The 14372-nt window shown below is 44.6% G+C and overlaps 1 protein-coding gene across 2 annotated transcripts in view; it reads left to right on the top strand.

Annotated features, from left to right (window-relative positions):
- Positions 1-14372, top strand: part of atp11b (ATPase phospholipid transporting 11B) — a 237188-nt gene that overhangs the window by 102351 nt on the left and 120465 nt on the right. For both annotated transcript variants that reach the window (XM_072474212.1, XM_072474211.1), the window contains exons 13-14: positions 5280-5435; positions 9334-9506. In XM_072474212.1, coding sequence (XP_072330313.1) covers positions 5280-5435; positions 9334-9506 — 329 coding nt within the window. The remainder of the gene's footprint in view (positions 1-5279; positions 5436-9333; positions 9507-14372) is intronic.

Below are 14372 nucleotides of genomic sequence, written 5' to 3' on the forward strand. Positions count from 1 at the left end.
GGATACATATACATCAGGTGTCAAGTGCCATGCCATGGTAATCAATACACTGATTTATAAATCACGGAGACCGTGACCAGTAAAACCCATAACTTTAAAAATCTAAAACTGGCATCTATGACACTGATGTATAAAATTCTTTAATAAAAAAAACATTAACCACTGTGACTGTATTGCTGAATTAGTAAAAAGGTACTGGAAATTATGGCCTCGATTTAACCACTGCATTGAGTCTGCCGTGGATTTAAGCAGATAGGTCTGAGTGTCCCTAAGCTTGGTGGGTTTGGGGGGGGGGGGTGGGGGAGAAGAGAGAGAGAGGGTCTGTCTGTGTCTCTTCGGGGCCTATAAGCCAATATTGTGTATGCATGTAACAGGCAAGTACTGCCTGCCTATCCTACCAAATACACCCAGGACAGAGCCCTGCTCTTGGTTATATGCTGCAGTTCATTTTAACTCCCTCTGACTCTAGCTTCACAACTGATGGCAATTGCGAATAAGGAATTGGCATAGTTAGTTATATGATCACTTCACAGCTCAAGTGCATTCTCGTGGGCATATGCGCCGTGTCTCAGACGAATGTTATTGCCTAGCATTCCAACCAACCGAGAGGCCAGGACACTTTGCCTGGACCATGGAGGCATCACAGAGGCAATGGCTAACAATTGAACACTCGGGCTGGGCTTCAGCACTGGGAATATCTTTACGACCATAGGATGTGTGTAGATCAGGGGAAGACACTGAGCACGGTCTCCCTGATGTTCCCAGCAGGGGTCTGCTGTGGTCGGGTGAGTGTGCAGAGCGAGGTTCCCCAGCACAACCGACTTGGTGAATGGCACTCTGAGAGAAGGCGGAGAACGCAAGGATGGGGAAGGCTTGGGGGATTTGAGGGTTTCCAGGGTAGAAATCCTAATTGATTGATTGTCAGTCTCTTGCCTCCTCGAATTCCTTGCAGGTGCCACAATAGATGGGTCATTGGCCCTGCAGAGGCTTCCCTCGCTGTGCTAGTGGCAGCCAGACACCGTAGAAGGCAGCAGCATTGACGGAGACAGGTGGTGGCACCCCATGTGCAGGGAGCCGCCGCACACCCTGAAGACCTGGCCCATCAAACCATGGAGGAGCCCAGAGGGGGACGTCGGCAATGGCCCAAGGTGTACAGGCATCGTTTGTCATTCAAGGAGATGATGGACAGCGTTGTGCCGCAGGAGGCTCCGTCTCACCAAAGAGACAGTGTGGCACCCGTGCCATGTTCTCATGGACTTGGCACCCCATGGAGGAAGAGGACACCTGCTCCCGATAAGGTAATCGCCGCCCTGAACCTTTATGCCACCGGATCATTCCAGGGCTAGAGTGGGGACTTGTGCAGCATATCTCAATCTACAACCCACAGGTGCATTCGTGATCCATGGTTCCGATGCCTGGAGGGTTCTGATGGCGCACAGCACGTCCCAGAGCGTCTCCCGCTTTGTGGTGGTCTGCTGCGCCCTCCACAACCTGGCACAGTAGCAAGGCGATGTGCTGGAGCAGGAGGAGGGATGTGCGGCCTCATCCGAAGAGGAGGAGTTGGACAAGAAGAGGATGGAGGACGAGCCTGAGGAGGACCCGTGGAAGCGGATGGAGGACAGGTGGCAGCGAGGGTTCGGAGTGCTCATCCCCAGCTGCTTCTCATAGGTCGAGGCCTGGTCCATCAGCTCATCACCCCCCCCCCCCCCCAATTCACCCAACCCTCCCCGATTACCTTGTTCCACCCTCCTAGGGTCTGTAACATCATGGGCCTGTGTCGGCACTTTCAGCAGGTCAAGGTACCCATGAGGATGATGATATCACCAAGGAGGGTGATGATAACTTGCTGTGTTGTTAGCTCTGGTGCTCCTCCAGTTTATGCCAAAAGTCTAACTCTTAGGCGCTCACACCCATCCTCTGTTTTTTCTTTCATTATTGTTCATGTGATGCATGCGTTGCTGGCTGAACCACCAGTTATTGCCCATCCCTGAGGGCATTTAAGAGTCAACCACATTGCTGTGGGTCTGGAGTCACATGTAGGCAGACCAGGTAAGGATGACAGAATCCCTAAAGGACATTAGTGAGCCAGATGGGTTTTTACGACAGCTGAAAATGGTTTCATGGTCATCATTAGACTTTTAATTCCAGATTTTTATGGAATTCAAATTTCACCAATAGCCCTGGTGAATCCAGTTACCAAGGACATTACCCTGGGTCTCTGGATTACTAGCCCAGTGGTAATACCATTAAGCCACTGCCTCCCCTGTGCCCAGGGGGTGGGGAAATAGAGGGCAACAGGGGGTGGGGGTGCAAGCAGGCCCGCAGTGTGGAATAATGTGACGCAGGCTTCACATGTATCAGGTGTCACATGATTTATTGGTGAACATTTGACATTTCCATTCCCCCAAGCTACGAATTGTTCCCCCCCCCCCAACCCCCTGCAGTTTGCAATCTGTGATCCTCAATCATCATAATCTTTAGTGCTCTACTGCTATGTCTAGGTGTGCCCAGGATGCACATCAGAGACCCTGTGGCCTTCAAAGTCCTTGGCATGTGTCCTCTGGATGGCCTGTAGCCGGAGTGTCCCAGCCGAGTTACCAGTGTCACGGGCGTCGCTGCGCCACCCTGCTCTGCCCGTTATTCTGGATACGTGCCGGTGTCAGGAGGGGGGAATCGGAGCAACTGGAGATGGCCATCGTGAGTTCGGGAGGCCTCTGAGTCAATCGGCTTTGCCAGCCCTGGCAGCTCCCCATTGTCTGCATTGTGGTGTTGATGTCCTCCGTTATTCGGCCATGCTCTGCAGAGCCCCGGCAATGTTCACTTGTGTCTGGGACACATTCCTCAGCAACTGGAATATGATGTCAAGGCCCTTAGCCATGGTTGTCACAGACTGAGGCACTCCTTGGCACCACCACTCAGGACAGATCGTACTCCAGGTCTTAAAACTGCGGTCGCCACCCTAGCGGCCTCAGCTACGCATTGCTGGCGCCATCTTCTGCACCAGTAGCCTTTCTGAACCTCACGGCTGCCGTGCCCTAGTGTCTGCATCAGCTCCGGAGTAATCTTGCCCAGAGATTCAGCATTTGACTGGACCCAGCTAAGTCCTGGGATCCAGCAGACCTCCGACTGCTGCCCCCCCCCCCTTGGAGGTTCCTGCCTCCACCTGATGCGCATCAACAACTGTGTGGTGCTCACCAGATTGTGCTCCAGACGTCTGTCCAGAGGTGTGTCTCTGCAATGGTGGACGGTGGTAGCTATGACTCCTTGATGGTTGTCTCCCCTGAGCTCTCCTGTAAGATGTTTTCTTGGGTGGTGCGGATGGCCTGGCCCTATCGGGTGGAGATCCTGTGAGAGAAACATGTGGTCAGTGAGAGGGAAGGATCATTTTGCCTGACATGAACAACTCACTTGAGACAAGTCATCTGGGTGAAAGGCAGTGGATCCTCACCTCTGCAGCACAAGCCAACCTCGATGTCTGTGGCTGCTCACTCCTTGGTCAACTCCATGATCACCATAGCCCATTCCTCATAGTGGGTGAGAACTGATTCCTGGAACTCCGCTACCCGTCTGGGCCCTTTCAAGCCTGTTATATGCTAACTTCTCTTGTGGGGACAGGAAAGGTACATTTTGAACCACGTGCTTGGTGATTTGGGGGAGGTCTATATGGGTGGCATTTGGGGCTGCACCTGGACAGGGAGGGGTTGTGCTGGTGGGTGCCAGGGCCTACTAGGGCACATGCATTGATCGGGAAGGAGAGGGGTTGCCAGCTGCTGACTTGGTGGGGGGGCAGGCAGAACTGATTCCAAGGGGCAAGTGTTAACTTAACTTTGCGGCTCAGTGGAGATCGTAGGTTGTCTTCCTGCATTGTACGGCATTCCTGGTCATGCTGCCAGAGCTGACGCCCGCTGCAAATGTCTCTTGGGCGGTATTGGTGGCCCTGCTACTGGCCCTCCCACCCCGTTGGGGGAACAGAATGTCCCATCACGCATCCATTGTATCCAGAAGCCTAAGCGGAGAGCAGATCTGTTTGGTATCATGCTTTGTGTGCTGGCTGGCAGTGAGTTGTGAGGGGGCATTTCCAAGCAGATCCCAGCTTGTTAGCGAAGAGCTGCTGAGGTACGAGTTTGGCGAATCAGATGGCAAGGGTGCCATTAATGGCGTGAAACTCACGGGTGCTTATTTTTGGAACTAAGTGCCATTGAATACGGGCCTGATCTCGCCAATGCGGACGTCCGGGAACACCCAGCCAATCGCGCCTGGAATGACATTAGAACCTTTCCGTTAAATCGCGTCCTGTATCTAATAAACTAAAGCACAGTAGAAACTAACATTAAATTCATTTCAACACTGAGAAATTAGTAAAAGACAAAGGCTTGAGCAGGACGATAGCACCGTGATTAGCACTGTTGCTTCACAGTGCCAGGGTCCCAGGTTCGATTCCCGGCTTGGGTCATCTGACATGGGTCATGCGGAGTCTGCATGCTCGCCTCGTGTCTGCGTGGATTTCCTCCGGCTGCTCCGGTTTCCTCCCATAAGTCGCGAAAGATGTGTTGTTAGGTAATTTAGACATTCTGAACGCTCCCTCTGTGTACCCGAACAGGCGCCGGAGTGTGGCGACTCAGGGCTTTTCACACTAACTTCATTGCAGTGTTAATTTAACCCTACTTGTGATGATAATAAAGATTATTATTATTATTGTAGCTTTTGCCTGCCGTGTGTGTGGTAGCAATGTCACTTGAATTTCTTTGTCAGAATTGAAGTGGCAGCTTAGCCCAGTTCATATTTACCTCTTGAGTCAGAAATAATGAGTTTGTAATGGTTTGCTTAATATGCATTTACAATGCATATTTGTGCAATGAAAATTTTTACGGGTTAAACTGTGGATCATTTCATTTTTTAGCCGTTTGTCTAATGCAGCATGCCAGTAATTTTGTTTTCTCCACGGAAATTAAATGATTTGATTTTTTATTATTCAATTACAGATTACATGTCTGTTCTCTACTTTGGTCATATTATTAATTTGAATCACGTGCATTCCTGCAATCTTGTTCCAGCTCTCCTGTTCCTAGTCCAGGGTAGCTAAACTAATTGTAGCTTAGTTGAGATTGAACAACTTGGGAGACACCATTGAAAATGGGGTCTTCTTGGCTCCTGAGTACCCCAATAAGTGGTGCACTTACCCCAAACCCCATTGAGTGATTAGGGAGCTGTGTTTTAAATAAAATGTGCAAATGTCACAATAAATATGTTTAATGAATGTATGTACTTTGTACAAATAGGTGGAGTATGTGTTAACAGACAAAACTGGAACACTGACTGAAAATGAAATGAAATTCAGGGAATGCTCTATTAATGGCGTTAAATACAAATACAGCAACGGCAATTTGGTCCATGAAGGAATGACCGGGATGTTTGAAAGGAGGAACCCAACTTTTGTAAGTTTCTATCATATTTATTCATTTGCAGAGTTAGTGTAGGCATGATGGGCCAAATGGCCTCCTGCACTGTAACAATTCTGTGATTTCCCACTTTCCCACATTGTACTCCATTTGCCAGGACTTTGACTATTCTTCCAATCTATCTGTATCCCTTTGAAGCCTCCGTGTCCTCTTCACATCTTACCATCCTACTTATCTTTGTGTTTTCAGTAAATTTAACAGCAATACCATTGGTCCCTTCGTCCAAGTCATTTATAGAAATTATAAAGAGTTGAGGCCCCAGCACTGATGCCTATAGTACATCATTTGTTTCGCCTTTGCCATCCAGAAAAAGACACATTTAGGCCGAACCCCTTCCCGTTAGCTAGTTAATCTTCTATCCACGCTAATATGTTACCACCCACATCGTGAGCTTATGTTTTTTGCAATAGCCTTCAATTGGCACCTTATCAAATGCCTTCTGAAAATTGAAGTAAAGCACATCCATTAGTTCTCTGTTACCCACAGCACACTTTACTACCTCCATAGAACCCCAATAAATTAGTTAAACATGATTTAACCATGTTAACTCTTCCTGGTGATGTAGAATTTTCCCAAGTGCCCTACTATAAAATTTTAAACAATGACTTCTAACATTTTTCCTATGATAGATGTTAGGCAAACTGGCCTGCTTTCTGTCTCCCTCCCTTTTTGAATAAAGGAATTGCATTCACTATTTTCAAATCAAATGGAACTTTCTCACAATCTAAGGAGTTTTGGAAAATTAAAGCCAGTGCGAGAGCCATCTCACTAGTCCATTTTCTTAAGACCCTAGGATAAAGCCCACCAGAACGCAATGATTTGTCAGCTGCAGCTCCAACAATTTTCTCAATACCATTTCCATGTAATTTTCCCGAGTTCCTCCCTTCTACCTGATTTACAGAAATTTCTGGGTTCTTTGTGTCCTCTATAGTGAAGACAGATGCAAAATATCAATTCGGTGAATTTGCCATCTCCTTATTTTCCATTATTAGTTCCCCAGACTCACTTTCTATCGGACCAACCTCTTTTCATTTTTAAATATCTATAGAAACACTTCCTATATGCCTTTATATTTCCAGCTAGTATGCCCTCATACTCTAATTTATCCTTTCTTATCAACCTTGTGTTCATTCTGTGCTGTATTTTCAAGATGTTGGGTCCTCCCCTTAGAATTCTTATTTTGAAATATCTACACCTGATGTGTCATGCTGTCTCAATGACTCTGAGCTGAAGCTGCTCAAGCACAAAGACTTACTGCAGAAATGTTTGCACTCAATTGCACTAGCAAACAGAAGCTCCACATGCTGCAGCTTTGACACATCACCTGTCCTATCATCCTTAATGTGTTTTCATTACATAATTATATTATTTACTTTATTTTCCTGTTTCATATGTTATTGATTTTATCACCAGTTCATATACTATTTTAAATCCTCAGGACCAGAATGGATTTAGCCATTTACTAGATATCACCAAACCGCTCCTTTTCATGTAGTAGAGTAAAAACCAATTCCTACCAGGTGAAAAAGGTCGAGAAAGCAAAAGGAAAGGGTACTTACACTCTCCCCCACCCCCCTCCCTCCCCTTTAACTCGCCCACTCATCAATAGATACTTGTTTTATTTTCACATGTAGTATCAGTATTACATTGTCTCAGGTGAGACAGTCCATCTGCAAAGTATAAAGTAGTGTCTCAAAATCGGCAACCTCAGGACATAGTCCGTGCCAGATTTTGGATTGTGCCGTTTTTTGGCCCAGATTGGGTAGGGCAGGTGGATTGTTGAGGGTATGTTTCTCGAGGGTTGAAGGGGCAGTTTAAAAATAAATAAAGATAATGCTGCAAGATAAGCCAGGAACTCTTTGGAACTGCTTCAGATCCATCAGAGTTATTGCTGGAAACATGGCAGAAGCTCTGTTGTGCATGTAAATAGGATTCCAACTGCACTTCATTGTAGAGTGGGAGCAACTCCCAAGAATTTCCCAGCCATCCAGTTAGACCAAAGATGTTGGTGAGGAGGCAAAAAGTCACGTGATGGTTGCTTTAAAGAAAAAGTCTGCTTTTTGGATAGCTGGATTTGACACACTGTACCCATATTCTCTTGCCTAACAAACATCAATATATCCCCTGTTGTGTGCAAGTGTCAACTTTTTCATTTCTCAAATCAAGTATTCTTCTGAGCTATCTGTGAGATGGCCTATTCATGTTATTACCTTTTTTATGCTGCAGGTCATTATCTGCAGGGAATTAGGTTGAGGCTTATTCCACTGATCGCAGTTAGCAGACTATACGTCTACTGATCTGACTGAGTTTGGACTCTTATCTCAGAAGGGAAAGGGATGTATCCTCTCTCAGCCCTCGTGCTTCCCCACAGGTTTAAAATTAATACTCAGGAACTGAAGCAGACCCAAAAGTGAATTACAATGAATGTTCACAATTCCGTTGCAAAACAGCTGATGCAATACCAATGCCCACGTAGGTTTTTCTGTTTTTAAAAAAAATATATGGCAGAAATTGCTGATAGAACTAGCATCCTAACTTGAGCATCTTCACAGAAACACAGATTTGCATCACAAGACATGTGGATTTTGTTACCCTTTTCAAAACTGACATTGCCATTTCGCTGGCATACAGTTAAGCCAGTGTAAATCTTCCTCCAGTGTTTCACTCAAGATCTCATTCTTCCTGCATAGACCTAGACAGTAACTATTGGCAGTCATGCCAGGGGCTGATACTGTCATCACAGAGTCACTTTCAGATTTTCTGGATGGTCAGGAACAGGTGTCTGGCTTGATGTTATCTGTTCCTAATCAAAGGTGCTGAAGATAATATAATGTCATTGACTGAGATCTGCTTAACTTATGTTGAAATGATGGCGCAGTGGTGAGCACTGCTCCCTCACGGTGCGGTGAGCACTGCTCCCTCACGGTGCTGAGGACCGCGGTTCGATCCCAGCCCCAGATCGCTGTCCGGGTGAAGTTTGCACATTCTCCCCGTGTCTGCGTGGGTCTCACCCCCACAACCCAAAGATGCGCAGCGTACATTGGCCACACTAACTTGCCCCTTAATTGGGAAAAAGAAATTAGGTACTCTAAATTTTTTTTTTTTAAACTTACGATGAAATGCTTGAATTAACAGTTGAGCTGGATTGACTATTTCATTAGCATAGAACTTACGATCAATGACAATGCTGGGTGCAGTGCTGCTGCCTGCGAGTTCTTACCAACCCAATGAGACTGCCCATTTATTCGGGATCATCTGGGAAGTGGGCAACACAGCATCCCTCTGGCAAGTCCAGTGAGTGTAGTACAGTCAGGGGTAGGAGAGTCACGCCCCTATTTTTTAAGCGCTGCTGTATTCAGCAAAGTTTTAAAGTTTCAAGTCTTTTGATGAATGAAGGAATAGTGGGGTTAAGTTGGGTCGGGTGTAGGGGGAATGTGGGAAGCTGTTTTGGAAGAGTCAGTTGTAGCATTACCCAACCGTTAGACCAGGTATCAAACTAATGTTTCCTAGGTAAGTATCCAGATAAAGCCTGTATATCTGGCTCAAGACTTGAACTCCCAACGTCCTAGATGTTCATGGAGGGCACTGGACAGCTCGGAATCAGTCCAATGGGGAAATTCCCATGTATGTCTGTATGTCAGAGCTTCCACATGATCCTGACATCTTCTGGCACATGTCCCATCTTCAACCGCTTTGAAGCAGCAATATTGAGGCTATTATTTCTGGCACTAATACAAATCAGCCTTGGTTACACAAAATAACATAACCCAAGAAATGTCAATACTTAAAAGATCTGCTCCTTATTTGCCAAAAGGTAGAGTTTGCCTGAATGAAGATTATTGATGTTCTGACATTTTCACGTTTTAATTCCTAGACTGATGAGGAGACAATGTTCTTGAAGGCAATTTCCCTCTGTCATACAGTGCGTATTAGTGACCAGGTAGAGACCCATACACATCATTCGAAGAATATCGTTCATGATCCATCCACTATGGAATACTATGCTGCCTCCCCAGATGAGAAGGCTTTGGTAGAAGCAACCAGAAAGTAAGGATTTTTTTTTCTACAATAAACTGTTAATATCATCTTTTGATTTGGACAGTTTTGTTTTGTTAAATCTGAGCTTTGAAATTATTCTCAGCAACTCACGGGAACGTTTGTGCAAGGTAGCAGTAACTTGGATTGGATTGGATTTGGATGTTGTTTGTTGTCACGTGTTCCGAGGTACAGTGAAAAGTATTTTCCTGCGAGCAGCTCAACAGATCATTAAGTACATGAAAAGAAAAGGAAATAAAAGAAGATACACAATGTAACTACATAAATCACCAGCATCGGGTGAAGCATACAGGGGCGTTGTGTTAATGAGGTCAGTCCATAAGAGGGTCGTTTAGGAGTCTGGTAACAGCGGGGAAGAAGTTGTTTTTGAGTCTGTTCGTGCATGTTCTCAGACTTTTGTATCTGCTGCCTGATGAAAGAAGTTGGAAGAGTGAGTAAGCTGGGTGGGAGGGGTCTTTGATTATGCTGCCCACTTTCCCCAGGCAGCGGGAGGTGTAAATGGAGTCAGTGGATAGGAGGCAGGTTTGCGTGATGGACTGGGCTGTATTCACGACTCTCTGAAGTTTCTTGCGATCTTGGGCCGAGCAGTTACCATACCAGGCTGTGCTGCATCTGTAAAAGTTGGTAAGAGTTAATGTGGACATGCCGAATTTCCTTAATTTCCTGAGGAAGTATAGGCGCTGTTGTGCTTTCTTGGTAGCGTTGACATGAGTGGACCAGGACAGATTTTTGGAGATGTGTACCCCTAGGAATTTAAAACTGCTAACCATCTACACCTCGGCCCCGTGGACCACTTTAGACTTACATCACAAATATTTTGCTAGACTGTTCTTGTGGGTAGATGACGGTTAGTTAAATAAAGGCCAATGAAAATACAATACTTCATGTGAATTGACAGCTAGGTGAAACATTGGTGTAATGGTAACGTCACTGGACTCGTAATCCAGAAGCTCAGGCAAAATCTCTGGGGAAATGGGTTCAATTCCACCACGCAGCTGGTGGAATTTAAATTCAATTCATAAATCTGAAATCTCCAGAATGGTCGATTGTCATAGTAAAAAGACAGCTGGTTTGTAATGCAGAACAAGGTCAGCAGCACGGGTTCAATTTGCGTACCAGCTTATCCAAACAGGCGCTGGAATGTGGCGGCTAGGGGCTTTTCACAGTAACGTCATACTTGTGACAATAAAAGATTATTATGCGCTTTAAGAAAGGAAATCTGTCATCCTTACCTTGTCTGGCCTACATGTGACTCCAGACTCACAGCAATGTTGTTAACTCTTAACTGCTCCCTGAAATGGCAGAGCAAGCCCCCTCTGTTCCAAGGGCAATTGGGGATGGACAACAAATCCCATGAAAGAATAAGCAAACAAAAGGTTAGTGTGGATCTGATACCAATACAGTTGTGTCTGAGCGACTCTATAGATGTATATAGATTACTATGACGCTTCTTCTCAATTATGTAATTCCATCAGCGCGGTATGTTGATCTACACCAAGGGTTAATTGTGCATATTGCAGTATACATTCATGAAGTGAAATCGTTAGTTTTAATCTTGCATATTACCCTGTGTTGACACTAGATGCCTGAATAAAATTTCTGCAAGTCACTATTGGGATTCTTGTTTTACTTTCTAAGAGTCTATAGTCCGGTTGATTGGAGGTGTCAAACATACAACTTTATTGCTAATTATTCACTTGAATAAGAACTGAATCAAAACTTAGAAATGAAATGTCAAACCATGCCTAAAAGGATCAAACAAGTTGCAAAAAGCATTACACATAAAAGCATAAAGAAATCACTTTAAACACAAGCAAATGGATAGATGATTCAGGAACAAGACCTCGGCCACTATGTCCTACTTTTAAGGGAATCCTTATCATAGGTCTAATCCCTCATTTACTCTCATTGGTTTCTAATTCTCAACTGCGACCTCCTGATTTGTTCAAATGGATGTATGTTACTCAGGATGATTTAGTAATAAAACATAGGTCTTTAGATTGACTGGTGTCTAGCTCAGCTTCTGTGTGCGCAGTTTCAGGATAATTACTGAATAGATTTCTCGCGCCACAGCTCTGCCGGAGACCTTGCTGTAACTGATTAGTTGATACATTCTTATTACTGAATACACTGAAGTACAATAGTTAATTCATTATCTGAAACAATGACTGGATTCTCACAGTCAAGACACTTTTTAATAATTTCACTTAGCAATGCATTCAATTAACACCTAAATCCATGAATAAATCAATATTCTATCAGTTACACAAAAGGTTGCTGCATAAACTAAAGATGCATGGCATTGAGGGTAAAGTGGTAGCATGGGTAGAGGATTGGTTAAATAACAGAAAGCAGAGAGTGGGGATAAATGGGTGTTTCTCTGGTTGGCAACCTGTATCTAGTGGGGTCCCTCAAGGATCAATGTTGGGCCCGCAGTTGTTCACAATTTACATAGATGATTTGGACTTGGGGACCAAGTGCAATGTGTCAAAGTTTGCAGACGACACTAAGATGAATGGTAAAGCAAAAAGTGCAGAGGATACCGGAAGTCTGCAGAAGGATTTGGATAGGTTAGGTGAATGGGCTAGGATCTGGCAGATGGAATTCAATGTTGCCAAGTGTGAGGCTATCCATTTTGGGAGGAATAACAGCAGAATGGATTATTATTTAAACGGTAAGATGTTAAAACATGCTGCTGTGCAGAGGGACCTGGGTGTGCTGGTGCACGAGTCTCAAAAAGTTGGTGTGCAGGTGAAACAGGTGATTAAGAAGGCTAATCGAGTTTTGTCTTTCGTTGCTAGAGGGATGGAGTTCAAGACTAGGGAGGTTATGCTGCAATTGTATAGGGTGTTGGTGAGGCCGCATCTGGAGTATTGTGTTCAGTTTTGGTCTCCTTACCTGAGAAAGGACATATTGGCACTGGAGGGAGTGCAGAGGAGATTCACTAGGTTGATCTCAGAGTTGAGGGGATTAGATTATGACGAGAGGTTGAGTAGACTGGGACTGTACTCATTGGAGTTTAGAAGGATGCGGGGGGATCTTATTGAAACATATAAAATTATGAAGGGAATAGATAGGATAGATGCGGGCAGGTTGTTTCCACCGGTCGGGGAAAGCAGAACTAGGGGGCATAGCCTCAAAATAAGGGGAAGTAGATTTAGGACCGAGTTTAGGAGGAACTTCTTCACCCAAAGGGTTGTGAATCTCTGGAATTCCTTGCCCAGTGAAGCAGTTGAGGCTCCTTCTTTAAACGTTTTTAAGAAAAAGATAGATACCTTTCTAAAGAATAAAGGGATTCGGGGATATGGTGTACGGGCCGGAGAGTGGAGCTGAGTCCACAAAGATCAGCCATGATCTCATTAAATGGCGGAGCAGGCTCGAGGGGCCAGATGGCCTACTCCTGTTCCTAGTTCTTATGTTCTTATGTAGTTACCAAGGCTGGTTAGTGAGAAAAGCTGGTAAATAGGTCAACGCTCGGTGGTAGCAGTCACACTTCTGAGTTGAAGATTTGAGTTCAGGCCTCTTTCTAGAAACATAGGCACATAATCTCAGCTGACATTTCTGTACAGTACTTTAGTGATTGTCGAGCGATTTGCAACAACCTATGTTTGTGAAAGTCACTATAAATGCAAGTTCATAATCTCTATTCTTCCTCTCTTCCTTTTCTTTCTTATTTTTCGCTCCCCTCTATTTTGCACGTTTTCTGATTTGCTCACACTGCCCCTTCATCTTTTGGGTTGTTTTTCTGCATATTCTGTGAAATTCACTGGCACTGTGGATAAAGCAGATTACATAGTACCAGAGCTGTGGCATATTGCAAACTGCACATGGCAAAATCAAAAAAGTCAGTTTGGTAGCATAAGTATGATGAGTGATCTTTTCAGCTGCTTTGAATCTTACTATTATCATTAGTTGTGGTCTCTAAATTGCTAGACTCCTTACCTGGCATCTTGTATTCAAGCAGGATCTCCTGCTGAAACCCTCAGCCAGGTCTTTTTTCAATCTCGTGACTTGATTATTTTAACGCCAGCTTCCCAGATTCCAACTTGAATCATGCAGTTATTCGAAACTCAGCTGCTGCCTCCCAACTTGCACAGAGCTCTACACATCCACCTCACCACTTCTCACTGATCTAACCTTGATTCCTGGTCAAGCAGTAACTTAATTTTAAAGTTCTCTCTTTTCAGATCTCGCCCCTTCCTTTCTCTAATTCCCATCATTCCAACAACTTCCCCTAGATCTCAGATTGTGCCTATTCCACCTGATTGTAATTGATCGACCATTGGTGGCTGTGTCTTCAGCTGTCTAAGGCCTGAGCTCTGGAATTCCCTCCCGAAAATCTCTCGACTTGTCTTTCCTCCTTTTAAGATGCACTTTAAAATCTGCCTATTTGACCAAGCCTCTGATCATCTGACTTAATATTTCCTTATGGTGTCAAATTTTACTCTAACACTTGGAGAAAACAACTTAAAGTTGCTATATAAATGTCATTGTTGTTGCTTGATGAAGCCATGAAATGCAAAATCTGTTTTTAAAGTCACCCTCTATTCTGAAATATGTTGCTCACTGAAGCAGTTGCCATTATATTTTTAAATCAGTCAATTTTTTTGTTTTACCCCAGAATTTTCCATTTTGCTGAAAATGGTCATTCAGGTTACAGTATAGTCGCATGGGCACTGCCAATCCTGTTGCACCAAATGCTTACTTATCAAGTGTAAACCTAGACCACCGTGTTGGTGTTCCACTTTGCGTGCAAGTTATTTCAGTCAAGTCAAAGTTTCTCCTAACCTCCACATATGGAGGATATTTTACCCCCTAACATTACACCTGTCTTCCTTAATTGACAGCAGACTCCTA

This window comes from Scyliorhinus torazame, chromosome 14, assembly GCF_047496885.1.
Source record: "Scyliorhinus torazame isolate Kashiwa2021f chromosome 14, sScyTor2.1, whole genome shotgun sequence".
Classification (NCBI taxonomy): Eukaryota; Metazoa; Chordata; class Chondrichthyes; order Carcharhiniformes; family Scyliorhinidae; genus Scyliorhinus; species Scyliorhinus torazame.